We start from the raw sequence: 25082 nt of genomic DNA, 5'->3' as shown, positions 1-25082 counted from the left end.
TTTATGGTGACCGCTAATAGCGGTGCCCGCTAATGCCGTATCCATTGATGCCGGTAGTGCTGTCAGCGCTTTCCATGATGCCGCTAAGGTCAATTTATTGGACTTTAGCAGCATCCCGGTATTGTCGTTACCGGCATGGCGCCAAGCTCGTGACCGCAAACTCGTAATAGCCCTCTATTAGCGGGCTCTTTACTACACAGACACAGTATTTGCTCCATGCCGGTAAGGACAGTAACTTACCTCCAAACTCATTTCTCCCCCTTTTTATGTGCAATGTTGTAATGAAGTTTTGGTATTTTTAATGTTTACAATGAATTGTATGGAATTGTATTTTTATTTGTGCAACATGTATTTTTTAGTGTTTCTACATTTTTAAAGTTTATATGCGGTGTGAAATGTTAATTTAACCATATGCACTTAAATTTGAAAAAATTAAAATAAAAGAATTACATCTTTTCGGTACCTCAAATAATGTATCATTAACTCCATCTCTTAGCTCTGCCTATTTGCTCTTATACATTCTCTTCCCCATGTACTGTCAGGTTTTATAACACCGGTATTTTGTACCGTTAGTTGAACTTGTTTAGTGCAACGCTTTGGCAAAAATGATTTATACATTAATAAAATACAAATACAAATGTGAACTTGTATTGAGTGAAATGATAATACAGATCGCTTTTCAATGAGCCCAGGGTTTTAAGTGGAAGCCTATTCTGAATAAATGAAGATTTAGGACAGTAAACAAAGCTCTTATGGTCTCCAGTAACCCAAAAAAAAATCTAGTTCAGTAAAGGGGAATTGCTCAGAGAGGAGAAGACCTGGTCAAACAGTTCTAATTGTGTGACTGACTCTGCAATGGGTGGGGCTATTTTTATGTATCTGTATGCCTTTAACCACTTGCGTCAAGTCATGGGTTTGTGTTAGATTTTGATGAAGTGTAATAGCAGTTCCTTCAAATTAATAAATAATAAATGAACTTCTTAACACTTTCTGCAGGGCTGAAACTTCTCAATTCGCCAGATCGTTTCTGAGATGAACATGGCTTTAAATTACTCTTAAGTGAAAAATGTTAAAGGTTTAAATGGTTTAACCAATAAAACATTTTTTTTTTAAATGTAGCTGCTTCGAAGTGTAAAGGACCCTGAGATGCGTTGTGGTTAGACAGGCAAGATCTGCTTACCGCACATTGTTGAGCGAGAAGAAAAAGGGTTGGCAGGAAGAGCTATGGGGGGATCTTCTGGAGGCAATTACCCGTGGGGATTCTAGTTTTTTTTGTCCAAGGTTGATGGTGTTTACCGGGGGAGCCAAACCCAGCTGCATGATTTAATTCCTTAAACAGTATGGGCGGGTTTATTATGGTACCCTTCACCACGAGGACCCCGGAACTTTGATGGAATTCTGCACTGTTGGTGATCGCCCTGTGCTGGCTCCGGCTCTACCCCTATCTCCAATGATGGTCAAAGAGGCCCAGGTGGAGCGTGAGTTGGCGCGCCAGAAGCTGGGCAAGACACCAGGCCCAGATAGAGTCCTGTTAGATTTTTGCAGGAGTAAGTCTTCAATATCGGTGCCCTATTTGACCAGGTTATATAATGCTGTGTTGGCCAGCATCATGGTTCTGGGGTCTTGGACTGGGGCTGAAATAGTCCCAATACATTAAAGGGTGCACGCAATGACCCCGTCAACTTTAGACTGATTTCCTTGCTGGATGCTGGGGTGAAGACATTTGCCAGGGCACTTTTATTCCACTTGGATGAGTGGGTATTGAGCTCCGCTGTAATTGATCATTGTCAGGCGGGATTTTGTGAGGGCCTGAGCATGATAGACCAAAGTCTCTGGCTGCGCTTGATCTGTGAAAAGTATTCTGTTCTGAGAAAGGTCAGCGTTTATGCTGTGTTTGTGGACTTCTGATACGGTCCCACGGGCACATTTGTGAAAGGTCCTGGCGGAGCTTGGGATCCCTGTGGCTCTGCTTTCAACAATTCATAGTCTGACACCTTTTGTTTATAAAAAGTTACAATGGTCGCCAAAGAGAACTTTCCGTACCTTCGATTTATTATCAGGCCTTGCTTAGTTAAAGTCATTTTTCCTGCATCAGTGCGTAGTGGCGTTCTTCATTACAGTTTTTGTTAATCCTTAGTCCTAGATATAATGTTGTGTCCACCACTTCCAGTTTTTCATTCTCTAACATCCAGATGTGATTTTTCATTACCCCTCTTTTCCCCCGGCTGAACTTAATTATCAGGACCATGGATTTCTTGATGTTTATTTTCATCTCGTTTTCTCTTAGGTACTTGTTGAAGGCCTCTATCCTTCGCTGTAGCCCGATGGGCGTTTGGTCGGCAAATACTGTGTTGTCAGCATACAGCATCCATGGTACGTCCATCCCGTTGGCTTGGATGGCTTCTAAAAGGTATACCGGGCATCCCCATTTTGTATCTTCTGCCACATGCATTCCCGGTTTATCCCATCGAACGCCTGTTCGAGATCGATAAAGGCTATGTAGATGTTTTTTTTCCCTCCAGGGCGTTTGCTTTCATGAGATTGATTAGGAACAAATTTAAAGCTGTTCCTACACCACTAATGAAGGCTGTTTGTCTCTCGTCCAGGATTTTGGCCGGGTCGCCCATTTCGTTAGCTCTCTTCGCAAGATAGACGCAAATAGTTTGCCTATAGTGTCCAGCAACGCTATTGGTCTGTAATTTCTGGGGTTCCCTCTATCTCCTTTTTTGTAGATTGGTACAATGTAAGCCTCTCTCCAAGAGGAGGGTATTTTTCTCGATCGTCTTATCTGCAGAAACAATGTATAGATTAGGTCTGACCATTCCTCGCAGCTGTCTTTCAGCATCTTATTCGAGATGTCATCAGGGCCCGCTGCCATAGAATCACTTAATTTTTTTATCATCGTCACAATGTCATCTCTGTCGAATTCTAGTGCCCAGGGAGTTGCATCAGGTGCTTTAACTGTCACCTTTTCCTTAGTTGTCCCCTCATATAGTGAGGTGTAGTGTTTAAACCAGTTTTCCTCTGAGACTTGACTTACACCTACTGCCGATTGGTTTATGTCCCTGTTATTGATTATGTCCCACGTGCTTCTTGCATTATTAGCTGATACCGCGGGCAACATTTTCACGGCGTCATCTTGAGCTCTCATAAATCGAGTTGAGCAGAGCCAGATTTTATATGTTTGACAACACTTCCTCGACAGTTCGACTTTATCATTAGAGTTAGCCTTTTTAATGGGTGTCAACTCTGCTCTATATTGTTTTCTTCTGGCCACTAAGAGCTCATCATATGCATGTTTCTTTTGAATGGTTTTCACCTTATTATGTTTGTATTTGACCTCAAAGGCTTTAAGCAGCCATTTGTATTCAACCACATCCTCTCCGTTCCCAATGGAGTTTTTATATTTTTGCACCAGATGTGGAATTGACTGTGTTTTAATCCTTAATTGATTTCTTCCCCAGGAGATTTCCGTTTCCATCGTTTCTTTTCTCTTCGGAGTTGATCTCATTTTCCAAGCGAGTTCCGTTTCCAGTAAGCTATGATCACTGTTTATTTGTTTCATAATTGTAAAGGAGTTTATCCATTCCAGTGTATTTCCTACTACGAAACAATAATCCAGGCTTTTTGTCCTCCATCATTGACTTATCAATGGCATTCATGATGTCTTTTAAGTAGCCTTCCAGGTTAGGCATGTTTTCGCTCCAATAGGTGTTTATCACTAACAATTTCAACGGTCCCTCATTGCCCTCTGAGTGGAGTGCTAGTTTTAAAATTTGTACATAAGGGTTTGGGATTAGATGTTCCAAAACTTGCAGGGCACTGTCTAGTTTTTTGAGCATCATAAGGCCCGCATATGGTCTCCCTTTAGGCCCCTTTCTGGCTGGATTTATGTACATTTCGTATCCCTCACAGACTGGTATGTCCTGCAGCCAGGATTCCTGGATGGAAATAAGATCATATTTGCCCAGAAAGCTACTGTCATTAGCAAACCAATTCTTGAAGCCTCTGGTTTTCCATGAGGCACTGTAGACATTTCTATGGGGCTCCACATCAATCTATTGTTTTTTCTTTGTATTTAGAGTACTTGCCATCCATGTCCAGTCCGTGGGGATCTTTTTTCCTTCCTTCAAGTTGATTTTGCTCTTCCCAATATTACCTGAGTTATCCACTGTAAACCTCAGGGTTTTCATTTGCTCCACACTTTTTTTTATTGTAAGAGGACTTTTCCTCTGAGTTTCCGATTGTACTTTTGCACTTTCTCTTAAATCCTTTTTAACTTCACCCCCTGGGATCGGTCTCGATTTTTCACTGAGTTTCTTGTCTGGATCTGTTTTTTCTTTTTCTGCTTTTTTGTCCTTGTGTTCTTTTATATCCTTGTTTGTTTCTATTGAATTGTTTACAGCTGATCTTTCTTCCAGGGTTTCTAATCGGAAGCCTTTTTTCCTCAGGATATCGCTAGGACTCTTTGCTCTACCCGGAACGGGGCTCTCTGGATAGGGACTGTCTTTTTATCTGGTTTCAGTGACTTCTTTATAAGTTTCTCTCTTTGGGATTTCAACGTCTTAATATCTTTTAACTGTGCTCCCGGGTCGGCAGTTTCCCAGTTATCTTTGGTTTGCCAATCGAATAAACTAATGCTATCCCATTCCTCCTCTTCGTTGTATTTGTCTATTATTTCAATGAGGTCACTTAAGTCAGCAGTTTGCTCCATCTCCTCCCAGTCCTCCACGTCGATTTCACTAGTATTTTTAGTTCCATTTTTCCTGTGTTCATCCAGCGTGCCTTGCTCGCTAAGTGTAATTTCCCTTCTGGGTTTCTTTGCACATTGCAAGTTTTCTCTTTTAGGCAGCGTTTTTAAATTCCTCAAAAAAGCTCTGGAGCCGTTGACTTTCCATTTTAAGGTTTCATTTTTTGATTTTCTTTCCTTTTCCATTTTCTTCGATGCCGCCTTTCCCCCTTGATGTTCCTGGTTGTTTGAAGTACCGCCTGCGAAAATTGCAAAGTTTGTTCGGTCCGGTTTGGACACGGGCTCTCCTCTCTCATCAGCCTTCTTTTGCGGAGAGATCAGGATAACATCTTCTGGGGGATTGCCCGGTTGATCTAGTTCTGTGCCAGCTCCTTGTTTCAGGCTCATTGGACCCTTCCCAGCCTTTATGTAGCCTCCTGGCCGGTCCAGCTCATTGTTCATTTTACAGAGGTTTCTCATCCATTTACAGTCCTCAAGGACTGTCTCCATCAGTAGTGATTTATCATTTGCGTCTTTTCTCCCCAAGTCACTAAGGCGGTTTTGCCAGAGTAGCGTTTGTTCTGCTTCCTTATTCATTCGTATGTCTAATCTATGCAGGGAGGATTCCATTAATAAATGTGCCTCTTTAATTTGTAGCTTAGTACTAGTTACTTCTTGTAGAGAGTCTTTAATCACCTCATAAAATTTTAAGAATGGGGCAAGTGTGATGTTTAACGACGTCATGATCACCTTTTGGATGTGTTCAGTATCCTTTAACCTTTAAATTTTGCAGGCTTCCTTGATTAATTGTGGGATTCGTTCTTCCATCAGATCACCATGAAGCGACCTTTCGTCTGCAACAGCCGATGTTTGAGTCATTTTAGTTTTTGTTTGTTTTTCATAAGGCTTATTTAGATTCTTTTCTCCCCGGCCTTTATCAATCTCAGCATCCTTTTTAGCTTGTTCTTTATCTAGTTCTGCCATTTTCTCATTTATGAAGGAGAAACTTTTCCTTTTTTCTCTTTCTATTTTCCCCGTCAGGATCGTTATATCTTGCATGATTTTATTTCCTAATCTTGAATTACTCAAGTTAGCTGCAGCTGTTTTTCCACTTTCGTTTTCACTTGCACTTCCTGATGATTTAGGGCTCTCTGCCAGCATCGGGGTTTGATCATCACACCACACCCCTTTAGGCACTGCCCTGGCCTTTTCCTGGTGTTGAGACAACTTATTTCCTTGAGTTAGATTAACTTCCTTATAAGGCAGGAAAATGTCAAACCCTGTGGGTTCGAGTTGGTGAAAGTGTTTCGCCCTTACGGGGTATGAGTCATGTAGGGCTTCTTCCAAGTGGCCTAGATCAGCCTTATCCCAGGAATCTGTGTTTTCCCATAGTGCCTCTGAGGCAGAGGCTGAGCATAAGGATTGTTTAGCTGAGGCCTTTACTCCTTAGAGACTGTCAATAGGTAAGTTAGAGTCCTTCTCTGAGATGTTTTCCTTCGCGTTTCGCGGTTTATTTTCCTTTATTGGAGAGGGCATCACATCCCTGATTGGAGTGGTCTGCTTGACGTCATTAATAGGATTTAGATTGTGTCCCTCCTCCTGGAGACCTTCACCCTCATCAGGGGATTGTAACGGTCCTTGAGGGCAGGGGTCATGGAAGTCATCTTTACTTGGGCTTGATTTTTCTGTTTGGTCCATGCACTCTTCCTCAGTTACTTTTGTCGACCTATCTGGAATGTTAACTGAGATCTCACGTGGTTTCTCATTTGTTTGGCCCATGGGGCTATCATGCTCTTTCGTGGGGGAGGGCCAGCCGCTCAACAACACTTTGGGTTTGACCGACATCAAGAAGTGGGTGACTAGTACTCTCCGCTAAAACTGGGGATGCCGGAGCATTTAGGGGGGCCCATGATTTTATGGCAGGGTCCACTTTGTCCTCTAGGTTTGAGGGTATTGGTGTGTTCTTTTCAGTAATTATGTCTGCCCCCACTGAGAGTCTCTTTCGCTTCTTGGGGTTAAATGGTAGGCGTATCTGTTTAAGCATGGGCATGTCTTTTTGCACCGCTCTAGGTACGTGGTCGGGATTGGCCTCTACTTCTGGGAGAGAGGTACATTTTTGCCTTACCTGTAGACGGGTTCTTAAAACCGCAGTCGGTGTTTCCACTGGTAGTGACTTCATTTTGTTTTGCAGCTCCTCTTGTAAGATCGTAATCAAATTAGCAGGGGTCTGAGTTCCACTGGTCCCTGTCGTGCAGTTAGATTGCTGCCTAAGCCACAGCAAGCAGCCAAACAGCACAACAACAGGTACTCCAGTAATCCGCCCTTTGCGCACACGGGCTTAGCAGCAGCAGCTAAGCAGCAGCAGCTAAGAAGCAGCAGTGAAGCAGCTATAATGCACTCCTTGGCTTCCCAGCAATCACTGTCGTACCAGGGTGTCGCTTTCTCCCAAGGTTTATATGTGTTTGTCGCAGGTTTAGAACAATAGGCTTCTACTGTCCCCATGATTTCCTCATCAGACTTAATGAAGGCTGCATGATCTCTCGCTTCTGACCTTGCAAAGTCCTCGAGAACAGGGCAAATTGCAGCATACACCTGCAGGAAAACCCCTTCCAGGTCAAAGCAACTCCACCTCACATTCTTTCTCGCCTGGTCCAATAAATCAGGGGTAAGTGTTCTGTCATCTTGGGTGCCCTTACTCCCTCCTAAAGCCCCCCATAAATCCCCCTCTCCCACCCTCTTGGTGATTTCAAATGCCTCAATAAATCTCTTGGCCTCCAGATTGACAAACATGTATTCAATTTTGTCTACCCCACCCCTGCCTCCCTCCCCACTTACCTGTTGGATTGGAGCTTTGTGCTCTGGTCCTGGCACTCCTCCCACTCGTGGCCAATGCCCACGGGGAGCCCGAGAGCCCTAAATGGGAAATGCTAAATGCTGCAGTGTTTCTGCCTAAATCTGCTTTCCCATTTGGGGCTCTAGGGCTCCCCGTGGGGAGCCGTAAAGCCCCAAATGGGAAATCAGATTTAGGCAGAAACACAACATGGTTGTGGAGCCTGAGAAACTCAGAATGAAAAACCGCAGCGTTTTCAAACAGAACCGCATTGTGTTTCTGCCTGCTGTGGCTATCACTTTGGGTCTCCGGTGCTCCCCCAGGAGAGCATCGGAGACCCAAAGTGAAAGCAAAGGCAGGCAGAAACACAACACGGTTGTGTTTACATGCCACTGTGTTTCTGCCTAAATCTGCTTTCCCATTTGGGGCTCTAGGTCTCCCCGTGGGGAGCCCCAGAGCCCTAAATGGGAAAGCAGATTTTGGCAGAAACACTACGCGGTTGTTATCCGCAATGCTAAATGCTGCAGTGTTTCTGCCTAAATCTGCTTTCCCATTTGGGGCTCTAGGGCTCCCCAGGAGCCCTAAAGCCCCAAATGGGAAAGCAGATTTAGGCAGAAACACAACGTGGTTGTGTTTGAAAACGCTGCGGTTTTTCTTTCTAAGTTTCTCAGGCTCGGAGGAGCCTGAGAAACTTAGAAAAAAAAACTGCAGCGTTTTCAAACACAATAACGTTGTATTTATGTTTGCGGTCGCTTCAAAAGCGACCGCAAGCATAAATACAACGTTTTTAAAGCTCCTCCAGCCCGAAAAACTTAGAAAAAAAAACGCAGCTAGTGCTTATTTTTTTTAAAAAAAATAAATAGCACTTACCGAGATGCAGCTGCAGCTTTTCTGCCTGTAGTCTCCGGTCCGCATCCTCCGAGTCCCGGCACCAATGAAGGAAAAGCCACCCAGTGGTAGCTTTTGTTTACTACAGCTGGCTGGCTTTTCCTTCATTAGTGCTGCAAAAGCCAGCACAGGTGGGCAGCCATTTCACAAAATGGATGCGCCCATGTGCTTGCTTTTTCAATTTTTGAGCTTGAATTGCTCAAAATTTTACATAGGGACTTCGAAAAAAAAAATGCCAATCGTTTTTTTTTTATATTGCCTATCTATTTTTGAAATAAAACTTTTTGGGCGAACCATTCATTTAATCCCTATGAAACACAACAGGTGATGGGTTCAGCTTGAGATATAAAAGGGTGGGACAGCGGTTATTTTTTGTGATAAGACAGGAAGCATTATATGCATTATAGGATCATATACTGGACCCATGCTATAGTCATATAAAAATGAGGATGGAATGTTTAACAGTCGAAGGTTGCTGATAGATAAAAATCCAGGCATTAGCCCCAAAAACATCATACGATGGGAATAGCTACCACCGCTGACCTTGTCCCATGAGATGACTCAATGAAAACCTTTAATTGTGCTACCTCTGCTCCATCAGTGAAGGGTGATACCGTCCTAACATTGAACACATAAGTAGAGTCAGCTTCTGTGTTTGAACAAGCAGTCCTGTATAGCAATGCACTCTTGGAGGAGGCTTTTAGAACTGCAATGGGAGTTACACTACTGGTTAAGCTTCGTGGTAATCATGCACATGATGATCAGTCCATTAACAGTGTGGTGTTGAATGTGCAGTATCCCTGGACCATTGACTGGTAATGATCTCAGACTGAGCTCCTTGGAAATCAATGTATAGAAGCTAATGAAACAAGGGTGGAAGCAGGAGCACATTATTCCTCTAATTTTGAGGCCATTGATTACAGGGCTAGGGAGGGCCTGTCAGGGAATTTGTATTTACCAGGTGTAAGTTGCTCCCACAGAAAATCTATTGGAGCTAGGAAGGTTCCGCCTCATCCATTAGCCATAGCCGAAGGCCATGTTAGTGGGCCCCAAATAAACCTATCAGTGCAACATGTACAGTGTCCACGGCCAAAGGCCGTGGCCACTGGCCAGGGACGAAAGCTGTGGTTACTGATCACTGGCCACTCCCAAAGGCCATTGTTAGTGGGCCTGAGGAATCTATAGTATAACAAAACCTTTGAAATTCAGTGAAGTTAGTTAGGAAAGAGTTAAGGTGATCAGACTTAATGTGAAAAATACATAGCAACAAAACCTTTAAAATTTAGTGAAAAAACCTTGGTTAAGAGAGAGTTAAGGTGATCAGATTTAATGCAACAAGACCCCTGCAATTTAGCAATTGCATTTTGAACTAGTTCACCTTAACTATGTGTCCCTTGTTTTGCAGCGTATGACCACAATGATGACATCACAGATGACATCACTGATGACACAACTGGTGGCATCACTATTTACACCCTGTTGATTTCCTGCATCTTCATTATATCCACTTCATATTTGGTGTTTCTGAAGACGACAGTGTTAAGTGGTCTCTGTGTCCTCAAGCCCCAAATTGCATTCCACCTTGAGGTTGTGGAGAGCTGGCCTTGGCTATTCACTGGTGTACTCTAGGTGGGGTTTCTGCAGGTATATAGGTATTAACTGCAACTGGATTGGCTTGCCATCCAGATCTACGCATAATAGCTGGTCCAGTTAATATATTTGCTGGAAACGTCTTTGTTGGGTGAAAGGCCCAGCTTTATTAAGGTGGCACAGCCTAGGGGATTAAATGCTGATAGAAGCTATAACAGTCCACTACCAAATGCTGAGGACAAAGTGGGGGTGGCCAGGGGATCCCTGAAAAGCACCCCAGGCTGATCATCCACTAGATCAGAGACGCACCTCCTCCTGCTCCCTCCCCCACACACCCTCCTTGTTTACTCCACTGGATGTCCCCAGAGTCAGGCAGGGAACTTTGTCACAATGCTTATAATCAAATACCTCATGCTTTGTAGCCAAAGTGTCATCTTTCTTTTTACTCCTCTTAAAAATGTATACGCCTAAGCATGGGAAATGTCCTTGAAAGTTGCAACGTTGATTACCACATGTATGCAGTTGATACACAGTTGTTTATCAATATATCGGGCTATCCAAAGTCATCCCACAAATGAATAGAGTGACTTTCATACACCCAGCAATGGGTGCTGCAGACTGAGATCTTACAAGATAGAGAAAAGTATTAGGCCTTGATGGTGGGTGCCCACAATTTAAGTGTTCTACTGTTCAATTGACGCCCTTAGATCCATCTCCTAAATTGTGACTAAAAGTTCAAAACCTGAATTTCATCTGTGACAACAAACGTATATATGTCCTGTAGGTCAGCAGTATTGACAGGACCTCTCCTGATCATATGTTGACATATTTTCTTAATACTTACAATAGTCCTCTCATGCAATGACTATAGTAACATGATTTAGGTGGGGCCCCCTAAAGACAATAATACCGTGCCTCAGAGAATTAATCATTAAATAGCTCACTCAATGTTGGGGCTAAATACAATTGGCAGCATTAATGCACTTCACTGGCTCCCAATCAAGCAGATGATTCACTTAAACACCTTTTGTCTAGTCCTCAAAGCCCTCAATTGCCGAACACCAGTCTCTGATTGTGCAATATCAGTCAGCTGCACACCTGCGGTGAGCATGCCAAAATCAGCTGTCTCTCATACCAATGAGATGTAAATGTGTTGCCAGACCTGCACTGCGTTCTTAAGATTTAACCTTCTGGAGCACTGTTTTCTTATACCTCCATCTAAAAGTTGTCTTTGTTAAGTTCCTTTAAGGTCTGGAAAACTGTCTTCAATGCCAATCGATTGTCCTGAAATCTACTGTATCATTACATTGATCCTGACCACCACTACATGAAACCACTTGGATCAGAATGTCCACTCACGGTTTCCTGATCATATTATTAAAGTTCTGAAACAGCCATCACAGAACATGTTCACCTTTCAAAAACAAAAAATAAACCAAAGGAAATGTACTTGACCACCACATTATAAATTACGTCTTGATAAATAATTGTATCCTAATTTTTATATGACAGCCTTCTAATGTGTGCCTTTATAAAGGTGGTTTTATTAACAACTAGCAAAAAGTACTCATTCTCTGAACGGGTTCTGTGGACAGACATGACAACACTTTCATCAATTGTTGAAAATCAATAACCGTGTAGATCGCTGCTCCGATTCGTTGTGGAATTGTATAAGGAACAACGCTCCGCCAAGCCACAAACCCCCAAATGTTCATTTTTATAAATATAGATATCTGCTGAGAAAAACTATCTAAGCAATATCTGTTTGTCAGTTAGGCTTGGCCAACAAACCTTTTTATTTTAGGAAAGTCCACTTCCAAAATACCTGTGAAATTTATTATTTTTGATTGATCACGTGTTCTTTCTAATCAGACCCAAATCCTGTATGAAGAACATAAGGTCCCTCTGACCCTAGTGCGGAGAAGATCTGACAGTTCCTTCAACCCATAGCAAAACCAATCATATCACAAATATGTTCTACTGTGAGTTCACCCTGAGTGGGGAATACAATGCCATCATTGGCGATCCATAGGTAAACCCAGCACACATTACCAAGAGCTACTCACTTGCAGGTAGACCTGTGCAAGCCTTTCAGTGGAGCCAGTGAAGATGTCCGGATCCTTTGAACACTCACCTTGGCCGTGTTTATGGCCGCTCCGTATCCAGTTGAAAATCCACAGCCGATTAAGCACACTTTCTCCAGATTGGCAGTGGAATCGATTCTACAGAGAGAGATTTCATTCACCACAGTGTACTCTGTGAAGGTGCTGGAACTCATGAAGTGATGGATCACTCTGCCTTTATAAGTGAATCTGCTGGTGTTGTCGGCCATCAATCCTTTGCCTTGAATCAGACTGTTGCGTTTATTAAAAAACAAAAAAGGCAGAACTTCACTTAACTTTATGGTGGAGGAAGTGATAAGGTTTCACAACTACAAATTTGGAACTGCCTCGAAACTTTCAAATTTGGTAGTACATAACTTCCACAACACAATCAAGTCAACAGGTAGGAAGGAAGTGAACAATGTTTTTCAGGTAGCTTGGGAATAATTGTGAGTTTCCAAAATGCTAGAGTTATTTTGTACAGTGATATCTATGAAAGTCTTTGAATTATTTGCCGCTATTTTTGTCTCCTGTGTTTTAGAAGATGCCGCCTTTTTGGAAGCTATTTTAAAGAGCCATCCATGGAGGTCTGAATTCTTTGCTCTTGTTTTTGGCTCATGATATGATAGGTTATTTATGATGCGCTTAATACCCAGAGGTTTCATGAATTTCAGTCCCCATGTTTTGGAATATTTTCTGACTTTACTAGCCTCCTAGTCTTACAAAACAGGCTTAACTGGAACCTAAATTAAAGATACCATCAACATTTTATATACAATTAACACCTTTACACAAATTCAATCGTACAAAAAAAAGCGGAAACCTACTCATTTTTTAGGCAAAAGTTGCTCTCTGGATTTAAGCAGCAGCTGCACTCCCCGCATTGAGGTATATAGAGTGGGATGACATGATCTCCTGCAAAAGGAAACTGATTATTAAATCTCGTTTTCCTTGTAGTGGGCTGCACAATTTAAATTCAGCCAGTCATTACAACACAATTTCAATGATATCCACTTAAAGTACAAGACTAGAGCATGCCGTCCATACATGACAAATGCAGTGTATTTTAGAGTGGTGCATACACACGTTGAAAGATATAAAACATGTATTAGAGGTTCCATAATTCCAGGCCCTGCACGTACGTTTTGGGGATGTGTAGGAGGTTCCACTGTTCCTGTTCAAAAGTGGTTTATTACTTTGGGTCTGGACTCTGAAGACAGGAACAAACTAATGCATTTACCAATTAACAGAGGCATGGGAGAAGGAATGAATTAACCAACAATCGAATGAAGTTGCTATGAAGCGCATCTCTGTAATTTCAACCCCTGAAGTCATCACCCAGAAACAAAGACATATTAACAAAGTGTTGCCCTTGGTGCAGCCATGGTTTTCAGTAGTTGTTTGTGTGTATCTTTTGTGCGCGGTTTTGTGTGGAATACGTGGGCAGTGTGCGCATATGTGCAGTGTGAAGGTGTCTGTGTGCATTTGCTGGTTCTATGGGCAGTGTAAGTGCGCATGTGCAGCGGTGTGATATGCGTCCTAGCGTGTGTGTGTAGAGTGAGCAAATCCGAGCAGTATGTGGGTGCATAACCCATGAAACGTTTAGGAATTTTATTTTATTTCGAAATTGCCTTTTCACTAACTTGGTTTTATTTTTGCCCATTGTTTACACGTGTTTCCCGCTACAAGCCCCATAAAACTTGGGCTTTCAATTACATTTTTACAATTTGAAACATTTCAAGCATGAGCACTGGGGTGTGGCATTTCCTTGAACCTCAGGTCTCGCCGTGTCATCATTCCCAAAGCTGCAGTTAGCATATGATGGCAGAACATGAACATGTGGGTCATATCTGGACATATGACTGCCAAATCTATTGACTTTGATTATGCTTGTTTTTTCATGGACTTGTATCTGCACTTCTGAGCAGGGTTGCAATTCTTTAAAGGGTAGAATATCACATTCTATCAAAGGGCTGCTGCGCTTTTAGTAGCCCAATGCCAGCTCATTTGCAGTCTAAGTAGAGCGCTCAAGAAATGAACAGTCCCCCTTATATTGTATCCTTGCTAATGTTTTTCATAAACGTTCCCTCTTCCATGCCCGACAAGGGACTGACATTCCCCAAGCACTGCTCCACCCTTAAAGGCATTATCCTATTGCATACATGCAAAACGTGGCCCACCCCTATCATATGGGAGATTTGTATCAAATCATGTTTCTTCTTTGTTTTGTGGAGGTTATATTATTGATTTTTATATTATAAGCACTGTATTATAGACCCAGAATTCAAAGGAAAAAACAGGGCAGCAGGCTAAGCATCTCACAAACATAAATTGCTCAACCCTTAAGAAGAGCACTTTTTGGGCGGCTTATAACTTTGCCCCACCCTAACAAACCCTCACAAATTTTGCAAGAAAATTATATGGCCCTATCAGATCGATCCTGCAAAGTTTGGTGAGGTTTCGTCAAGGGTGGGCAAACTTTTATGTGGGTCCCAAAATGTGTGGTTTTTGCAAGAGAAGCAAGGGAAAAAAAATTGCTCACGCCTACAGCCCAAATGCTGGACGGATTTTCACCAAAGTTGCGTCAGGAGCAGCATCTGGTCCCATAAGCGTGCTTTTGTAAATGTGGTGTAAATCTGTCCATTATTTTTTTTAAACAACCATATAGTAGCTACAAAATAATTGGGGATATCTGGGTTGGTCTGCGGACTTACATCCCTGTTCGGTCCGCGGACAGGCCTCCGATTAGCCCAGGGGCTGACATGAGGTCCGTGGACATCGGACGCACCCTCTGATTGGATGGTGAAAAGCGCGAAGTGCGTAAGATTTTTGGAAACAACTGCCATGTTAGATTCACGGACTGCCGCCGTTGTTTGCGGACATGGCGGTAAAAGCATAATGAAAAACACAACATTGCACTTGCCAAACCTATAAAACAATCTTTGGGGAGGTGAGGGGTGATGACGATGGGATGGGATATGGCCATAAATAGCCAAAAAACAAGTGTTTGTATTCTCTGATGTCCACAGATTGTTCGGGGAACAGCCCTGTAGTGTTTGGGATCATCTCAGATGTTGGGGGGCATCTATACATATTTGAGCATTACAGGATTGGTGAAAAACAGTTTTTGGATGGCTTATAACTTTGGCGCCACTCAATGAAACTGCATGAAATTTCGGAATTTCATTCTAGACCTGATTCTGAATGGTTGAAAGTGTGGTGCTGTTTTGGCAAGAGGGAACACAATTGGAGGGTGGTCCAAAATATTATAAAGGATTATAAATGTGGTGCCATTTGACAAATCTCCACAAACGTTTGCAAAAATATTTTATACCTAGATATAATGTTTTTTGCAAAGTTTGGTCAAGAGGGGGAAAAATGAGTGGGAGGGTCTGAACATTTTTAGAAGGCTTATAACTTTGTTGCAGTTTGATGAATGTGGACAAAGGTTTTCTGAAAGATTATAGACACAACCTTGAATGTTTGGGCAAAGTCTGAATGGATTTTGTGAAGTGGGTTATGGGTTATATGACTATTTTATGTACATGTATTTTGACACTTTTTCTTTAAAAAAACATGGCGGATTTGCAGCAAACCTGAGTAAGGAGCATTGGCAAGGACCTTACAGCAAGGTTTTGCATATGTTCCCGTGTTTTATTTTTTGACAAGTGTCATAATGTACGTACAAAAAATAGTGATATGCCTTTGGTGACTGAGGTATAGCCTGTGGCCATGGGCATTGGCCAGATTGTCCGGGTCACGGCATAAGGTCATGACCCGGACAATCTGGCTCCTGGCCATGACCGCGAGGGACGACAAATGGGGTTAAAGTGGCCATGTCCACCTGGGAACGGCTATTTGGTAAAGTTATTTGAAACTGGCATAGGTTTGAAAGGGAAAAAAATGTGCTTGTGGTAATATTGTCATAGGGTTCTCTCTTAGCCTTCTGCAGGCTGCCATGGATAGGGAAGCGGGGCTCCTTGCAGAGCCCAACCTTCACTTTCCATGGTGGCCATCTTGCAAAAGGATTTTCCTTCCTAAGGATTTTCCTTCCTACAGCGGGATGTGTGGAAAAAAAATCATTTTTTTTCTTTCAGCACCATGAATTACCGCTTTGGGAACCCGGGGTGCTAATCCCCTATTGCAGGGGCTGGAACGGGGGATAACGGTCTGGAATCCTCGTTATCCACCCTTGCTTCGCTTGGGCTGATAACTTCACTGCCAGGCTGTTATCCCCGTTCCAGTCCGTGGAACGGGGGATGAACGCCACATTATTCCCATTAGCATAACACAAAATGTATGTACTTTACTGAGAAACTTAAAGTTGATGATTTATGTTTTTTAGTTCTATTTTTTAACTGTGAAAGGTGGTTCCTAAAGGAACCTTTTATTTAAATGAATTTTTTATTTTTTGCATGAGAGGTTAGAACGTAAGGTGGGGAGGGAAATGAGGCAAGAGGCACCAATCACTAATATGGATTGGCAGGTAGGGGGCAGTGTTTTTAATCCTCCTTGATTACAGCTTCAGAAGCACTTTGAAATTACTTCCGCCTGCAGAGTGGTGTGTTGCAGTATATACAGAAGACTGTTGTCTTAGAAAGATATGGATCAACAGCCTCTATTATTGCATGCAAGGTAGCTGGTGGGATTTTGCGTTCCACAGACATAGGCTGTGTGGTTACAGTACTGGTTGAGGAACATGAGGGGGAGGAAAACAGCCTACTACTTGCTAAGAATGGAACAATATTTCTGAGATAATTGCAGAGGTTGGATTTGGTGTGGCGGCGCATGGAGGTGGTCTGGTAGAAGTACTGTCCAGGTAGTCCACGACTGAGTACAAAGTTGCACTCAGTGCATTTCACTTTGGTAGCTTTAGCCGTTGGTACATTCCCAACAGTGGTAAAGAACTGCCACACCCATGATTCTCTATGAGTGCTAGAGATAGGCACTCCCTCCACCTCATCTTCTTGATCCTCTTCATTGTCTTTGGAAGTACTGCACTATTTCTGTTGTGTACACGTCATCATGCCTCGCGCAAGCTCATGGTCACGTAGCACTGTCCGGAAGGTCCGCGATGACGTCAGACGTTCGCAGACGTCGACGGATGCAAAAGCAGCGGTAGAAGTTGCAAAAAGTGTATAGAAGTGTTAAAAATTATGCTAGAAGGTGGGAAATGGCAGAGTTTTAACATGAAACTTTGTAAATTGGACAAAAAAAACTCTAAATTGCGGTAAGTGTGATATTAGTAAGTTGTTGGAAAATAGCATGCACCAGTAAAAATCCATGAAATTCGCTGAAAAAATGTTGTTAAAGGGATATTATGGTTAAGCAGCACTAATAAAAACCTATCCTATTCACTGAAAAAACTTTGTTCAATGGACGTTATGGTTAAGTTGCACTAATAAAAACCTATGAAATTCACTGAAAAAACATTGTTAAAGGGATGTTATGGCTAAGTTGCACTAATAAAAACCTATGAAATTCAATGAAAAAACTTTGTTAAAGGACGTTATTGTTACAAGTAAAACCGAAAAACCTCTGAAATTCGACAGTTATGGTTAGCTAAGCAACCATGACTCGCGCCACCACCGTGCACTGCTAAGTCTAACTCCCAGGACATCAAAGGTGAAATCACAAATGTCATTGATGACATCACTGATGTCATCACATATCTGGGCCACTTGTTTTTGTTCACTGACATATCTAGGCCAGGTGGTTTTGTTCACTGACAGTCAGAACATTAAAATTCAAAAGGTGCTATATATCTACCTCCACCACCCCCACCAAGGAGGCCCAACAGGGAACACCACAGTGGAGGTCACAGCGCCGGCTGCTACAGCGCTCACCAAAATCTGGTGCACATGGGAAGCGTCCAGATAACCAGTGAATGGACTGTGCACTGTCGGCCTGAGGGGACATCACATGACCACATGGTTGGGTGGGGGGAGAGAGGGCTGTGTGCTGGGGAGTCTTTTGTTGTTGGGGGGAGGGGGACTGTCTTCTGGGGAGTTGGATGTGGGTGGGGGTAGGGGGGACTTTGTGGTGGGTGCGGGGAGGGGAGACTGTGCGCTGGGGACTTGGTGTGGGTGGGGAGAGGGCAGCCTGTGTGCTGGGGAGTTGGTAGTGGGTGGGGGTAGGGGAGATGCTGGGGAGTTGGTGGTGGGTGGTTGGAGGGGGGACTGTGTGCTGGGGATTTTGTGGTGGTTGGGGAGAGGGCAGCCTGTGTGCTGGGGAGTTGGTAGTGGGTGGGGGTAGGGGAGACTGTCTGCTGGGGAGTTGGTGGTGGGTGAGGGCAGGGGGGACTGTGTGCTGGGGAGTTGGTGTTGTGGGGTTCGGAAGGACTGTGTGCTGGGAAGTTGGTGGTGGGGTTAGTTTCACATACATTAAAGCCTGTTAAAATCTGATAAAATACAAGGACTATCATGATTGTTTGTTTGTTTATTGATTTGTAATGCGCACCGGACCCTTAGGTAACTGGGCGCAACAGCATACAAGGTTACTTCAAGCTTAGTTACAAAGTAGGGAGAGATACATACATGCAAGCAATACATATTAAGCGAGTCTAGCTAATGAATATACATATGTGCAAAGATACATAGGGATGAATACAAGAGGGATCAGTGGTTCAGACGGTAGCTGGTGTGGTGTACATTCGTTAATCAAGGCGGCCATTGGCGTGTAGCCAAGTGAGAATGTTGCATCTGAATCTGTAGTAGGATTGATCTTTCCTACGGTCAAGTGGAGTGCGTTCCAATACTGGGCCGCCTTGACGGGGAAGCTACTTCCACGTGATTATTTTTGTCTGAATCTGGATATTTGAAGGCAGTGGGCAGTGGTAATCGGCAGCTCTGGTAGGGCGGATTGATGTGTGGACTAGTGCTCTTTATTGAAAATGTGCAGGTCGTGTTCTGGGCCTGGTCCCCGAGCTAAACAAAATTATCGATCAGTCCCTGTCGGGCGTGCCTGACTCCCCTCCCTCAGCCCATCCCTGTGTGTATCAGCCCTGACTCCATCCACATGGTCATCATCATCATCATCCCCTGGGGGTTGCCTGTCTGCGTCAGGGGGTAGAGGCACATTCTGCCTGAGGCAAATGTTGTGCAGCATTGCATATGTCAAGACGATTTTCCCAGTTTTGTCTAGGGCATACATGATGGCCCCTCCAGTGTGATCTAGGCACCTGAATCGTGCCTTCAAAAGTCCAAAAGTACGTTCAATGCAGATTTGTGTCCAGCTGTGGGCATGGTTTTATGCATGGTCATGTGGTGCTTGTGTCATGCACAGGGGTCATCGGCCAGGTGAGCTGCGGGAATCCTGAGTCACCTGCATGGGATGGGATGACAAGATCCGGCATTTGTACCATGCATGTGTCTGCAAAATCTGAATATTTAAGCCATAATGCACCGTAGGCATTGCTGTGAGCAACAGGGCCATGCAATGTGTATGTGTCATGGGTGTACATCCTTCCTATTTCATGACATGCATTATTTGTCCTGTACATGCACTCTGTGTTGTTGAGGTGGCTGTCCTGTGGCGGCTGATGGTTGACTGCACATGGGATGGCTCCTCTGGCATGGTTGGAAACAGTACTACAGGTAAGGGGGTGCATGGGCAACTTTTACTCATCATGAATAGGCATGAACTCACATTTTTGACTTGCAATAGGTTGTAGTAATATTCCCTTCAATGATTGTGCAAGGTATACCGGGATCCTTGAGCCCCGGGTTCCACCTGAACCGCTCCTTGGATATGGGTGGGCCAGTGGTGCATGGAGTCCCACAGAATGGGGCTACTGTTATGACTGCTTGATCAGGGGAAGTAGGTATTTGTCTTTTGATGTGCCTGTATCACCAGATGATGTGAATGTTCATTACACCAACAATTTCATTTAACAGTTGATGCATGTTTTAATGCACTAATGGGATACTCTCTCTGTTATGTTGATGTACATGTTTACTCCTCAGTATTCATTTCACAAAGTAATTTATGGAATAAGGAGTGGGACCCTCTCACTTCTGATTCCGATCGCTGTTGGGTTTGTGTCCATCACTGTGTTTGGGTCTAGGTGTGGTTGCCATGTGCATGCGCCCTTGGATGCCCCCGTAAATGGTTCAGGTGCTGCAGAGGTGCTGATGTTGCCTCCTATTGGCATGCAATGCTTCCTGTGGCTATACCCCCCCTTTTCTACTTGTGTTTATACATGCATTTATAGCAGGGTTTGTAGTCACCCACTGTCCAGGTCCATTGTCCCTTGTGCCTCTCCATATAGGCCAGCAGTGTGCTGTTGCGCAGCACCATGGAGTCGTGGGTGGATCCAGCATAGCGTGCACAGCAGTGGCTGATGATTAGGTCAGGCCCACATGTCATCTGCCCATTCAAAGAGTGAGAGTGCTTGCAGTTTTGAAAAACTGTCTCATGGGCCTGGGGTGCAACCAATGTCACATGGGTGCAGTCTAGGGCTGCAATGATGTTGGGCACTTGTGCAATGGCATAGAAGCGTGCCTTGAGGTCATTCACCTGGGCCTGGGTGGTGGGCATGGTATGGCGTCCTTTCATCGCAGGATGTTTTTTCGCTGGCTTTTTTACAGCGAATATTCCAATGAAAAAAACCCATAGAATTTTATAGGGGGGTTTAGAAAATTATATATATGGGGTGTGGGTGTAAGGCAATACCTAAACATTTAAAGGGGATGGGGGATTTGCGGGGGAACCACTACCAAAAATAAAAAATAAAAAATTCAATGTTTTTTGTTGTAAAATATTCTGTGGTAAAAAAAACCTGCAAAAAAAATGCAGAGATGAAATTACATGGAACCGTGGGCATGGCACAGCAGGGCATCCAGCACCTGGCCCAGGACTGCACTAAATGTCACCTGGAAGGTGCCCATCCCCAAGAACTGCGGGACTTCCACCAGCTTGACCAGTGGGGGCATGGCTGTGCGGATGGCAATCCTGCTCCCAATGTCATTTTGAAATATGACCCGATCCAGACAGTATTCTGTTACTAACTGGGTGTCACTGAGTGCCCGGGGTGATGGCCTGACCCCAGGGATGGGTGCACACCTTGCTGGGGCTGGTCTCCCCCTCCTCCTCCTCATCCTCATTGTACGCTGCCCCCCCCCCTTGGTTGTCCAGCATCTGTAGCTCCAGGCGCAGCATGTGAAACTGCATGTCAAAGCTCCCAGCAGAGAATAGCAGCATGGTGTTGGAAAGTGTGTGTGAGGCCTGGGTGGATCTTATGTAGCCCAATGGTGTGCATTGTATGCATCTGTGGCTTTACTCCTGGCACCTGGTTTCCTTTACCTGAAGTTGGAATGCTGGGGGTAATTCCAGCTGTATTATTGCCGGTTTTTGGGTGGTAATACCGCTGGAAATTAAATTGTGATAGGTCTCTAATAACACTCTCTATTGATGGCAGGATTCCTGCCAGCTGTAATACCACCGGCTGTTATAATGCTGGCTGTATTTACACCGGCCCCTTTTGGATCCAGCGCTAATTTTGCAGTGTCGTGATCGGGCAGAGTGTTATTCCAGGCGCTAATACTGGCAAGGCCGCATTTAAGGGATACCGCCCAACTTTTGATGAGGCCCATTGTCTGTCTGAGGTGATGGCAATGGCAATGTTGAGTGGCCACACATGATTGGTGGTAGTGTGACCCTGTTTGTGTGCTGAGCTGTTCTGCCCTATGCTCTTATTGATGAATGGGAATCATTTGTGGGATGGAAGAGTCCTAGGAGTGTGCTTCATTCAGTGCCACAATATGCACCTCCCAAACTAATCACAGATCAGTTCCTGTCGCATGGGTTTGAATTCGCCTGAGTGCTTTGGTGAGCCCTCCTTTGCTGGGTCTTCTCTGTTGTCTGCTTAATCCCTCACTGTCTACATCCTGTGATAATGGCACACCACTACTCATTGCAATGTTCTGTAGGATTGAAAGGAATTTGCCAGTCTATTTTAACAGCTTGGTGCTTTTCCCAATCTTGTTATTGAATTGTTTTGATGCCCGGTCAGCTGCTACCTGGGCTATACCCTGTGACTGGTCAGGATAATGAATACTTACCAATAAAGAAAGATTATTAGCCCTGGTTAGCGCTTTTTACCATAGAAAACATTTTGTTTAGACTCTTTAGCCAGTTGTGGTTTGGTCCAACTTATATATTTTATTATTCATTTCAGTAAGATGAGCATTGATGACAGTTCATTTCTTATAGTGTGATTCTGTACCTGCTTGTATTTTGTCCATTTTGTCTTTAAGTTGCTTGCAGATAATTATACAATTGATTTTCAGTTCCAGTACCTGTTCAGCAGCATGGGCTGTTGGCTTTACTTTGTTTTATGTCTTTGTCACAGTTGCGTCACTGGGACATAGGTAACTGTATTTGAAGTAATTGTTACTGCTTACTTCTGTCTCCCGCAGAATCTCTTATATATAAATTGTGTGTGATCCCTTGTGGGAAAAAGTTGAATATTCGGTGGTCGCAATACTGTCATTTGGACTGATCTAGCTGTTCCAGCTTATAAATTGTCCTTTTATCTATAGGTTACTTGCATTAAACTTGATAATTGATTTTCAATTCCATTCGCTGTTGAGCAGCGTGGGCTGTTGGTATTGCTTTGTTTTGTATCTTGGTCTCAGTTACGTCACTGCGACATGTATGATTGTGTTTTCCTTGGACTAGTTGTTGCTGATTGGGATGTTGCTGACAACTTCTGTTTTCCGAATGGTATTATTGACAGCTTCTGTTTCCTTGTATCTTAGTCTCAGTTAAATCACTGAGACATGGGTAAGTATATTTTCTGATTGCTAATCATTTGTACATTGTTCAGAACACAAGGTGTTGCTAACTACTTCTTTCTCCTAGAGGAAACAGTGATGGGGTTTTAGATTTAAAGCTGTGGATGTTAGCTACAAGCAGAAGTTGACATTTTGTTTCTAGCACATAAACGTAGGAAGTTATGGACGTTTTAGTGGAGGTCATTTTTGGAAATAGGCACGAGAAGGAAAAACAGAAATGCACTTTTAAAAATGACAAATTAGTTTGCTTACAATAGTACATGACTATGAATAAGCGAATACCCCACAGGGATTACAATCACTGGATCACGGTGACCACCCGATAAGGAAACTCGACTTCTTCAGATGAGAAAAGATCAGGGCAAAGATAGTTTTAGCAATATTAGCCCAGGAGGAAGATAGGAGGGATTGGATAGAGAGTTTAGGCAATTCGAAAATATTTCTTACAATGCAGGTTCTAAAGACAAGATAGGATGGATTTAAGGTAGGGATTGGATTAAGCAATGTAAATATGCTAGTGACACCGTTCTATCTATAGATACTCACTAGATATGTTTCAAACTGAACCGTCAGGATTCTGGTCAGGGATTCTGGTCAGGGATTCTGGTCAGGACAGACTGCTGGGCACATTGGATTTGGACACCGTCAAGGTGCTCTGGACACTGCACGGCACAGGACTGGATCTGATCTGCAATGCACTCTGGTCACAGCATGGCACAAGACTGGATTGGATCTGCCCTTTTTGGTTCTGATGATAATTATTTCTGCAGGCAAGCAGTACAGTGCAGCTCAGCTGTATTTTAGTTCCCCTTAGGTCTATGGGGTTGGTTCTGGAAATTGAGGCCTAGCTGAAAGTGGTTCAGCTATGCAATGGGTTTTGCTTTGCCATGTTTCTGGAGTCTGGAGGAAGGGAGATAGAAAGTTCTGCAACAGGGTGCTCCGCCTGCATTCGAATAGTGGGTGAATCTGTCTGTCTTTTTCTGCCCTCTGTTGTTTCTATTTATGCTATGGTACAGGGTGTGTGTGTGCTGGTTTAGCCTAAGCTCGCCCCTTTGACTTGGATTGGTCAGAATCTCTTCTCTGCCTTGATAGGAGGAGAAAACAGGGTGTCACCTTTATGGTGTGGGTTTATGAGGCTTAGAGTCCACCCCTAGCCTCTTCAACACAAAATCTACTTTTGACACAATACATATTTTCACCTGTGCAACCTCTATAACAACCACATATATTGATCACATATTTTATATAGCAGCTATCCCTCCAAACCCCATAGCTGGTGGATCTTGTGTCAGCTTTTCCCAGAATTTCGCCCTTTTCATCAGAAACCCACTGTCCCATTTATCAGCAAATTTCTACAAGTGTGCGCATATAATATGGGCACAAGTGTATAAAGTTTCATACTTCTAGCAGAAATACATTTGGTGTAAACTCACATTTTCTGCCGTTTCCTTCCACAATATGTCACACAATCTTGCCGCCTCTTGAAATGTGCAAGCAAAAATTAGATTTACAATTCCATTACTTTTGTGTTTTTGACAATTTTAAGTGGCAAGTATATGTATTTAAACAAAATGTTCTTTGTGAATGTCCAGCCATAAATGGTTGTTTGTCTCCGCCTCTTTTTGTCTCCCTTCAGTTCAGGAGCAGTCTCCTGCCAGTCTCCTCCCAGTTCTCTTGGCAGAGGTCATTTTATGACAGCCCTCACACTTAGGCCTCTGACAGCTGTCATTCAGGCGGCTTTTGCTGTGGAAATCCTTTGATGCTTTAAGCTTTTCACGACATTGTAAATTCACAATGGTTTCTTGCACTAAATGAATTGTAGCACCCAGCAAGAATTCTGGATGTTTGAGGGTGTTTTGTACCAACATTCTGCAGTTTCAGCAACAAAGAAAAAGCGATTTAAAGCAAGATTTGGCGTTTCCTTTAGCCCAGCACTGCTTTTCCTTCTGTACTCCATCTTCACATGTTGTGGAGCCCAGTGACATGTTTCAGGAGAGAGATCTCTGTTCCACCACTGACAACATGCATGGCAGATTGGGCAGCCATCTTTTTGTGCTGCCGGCGAGTTTAAAACTCACCAGATACTCCAGACTGGGATGCCAGAGCCACAGCGCTACCCCAGCATGAGAAACCAGCACAGCAGCAGC

At 43.6% G+C, this 25082-nt stretch overlaps 1 protein-coding gene across 3 annotated transcripts in view; it reads right to left on the bottom strand.

The window, feature by feature from the left end:
• Positions 1-25082, bottom strand: part of LOC138515909 (alcohol dehydrogenase 1-like) — a 162396-nt gene that overhangs the window by 73821 nt on the left and 63493 nt on the right. For all 3 annotated transcript variants that reach the window (XM_069630670.1, XM_069630671.1, XM_069630669.1), the window contains 2 exons: positions 12967-13054; positions 12172-12391 (listed from right to left, as the gene is read on the bottom strand). In XM_069630670.1, the coding sequence (XP_069486771.1) occupies positions 12172-12391; positions 12967-13054 (308 nt within the window). The remainder of the gene's footprint in view (positions 1-12171; positions 12392-12966; positions 13055-25082) is intronic.

Source organism: Ambystoma mexicanum, chromosome 6q (assembly GCF_040938575.1).
Source record: "Ambystoma mexicanum isolate Mex_15411 chromosome 6q, UKY_AmexF1_1, whole genome shotgun sequence".
Lineage (NCBI taxonomy): Eukaryota > Metazoa > Chordata > Amphibia > Caudata > Ambystomatidae > Ambystoma > Ambystoma mexicanum.
The sequence above is the reverse complement of the archived record's forward strand: the minus strand, read 5'-3'. Positions and strand labels throughout refer to the sequence as shown.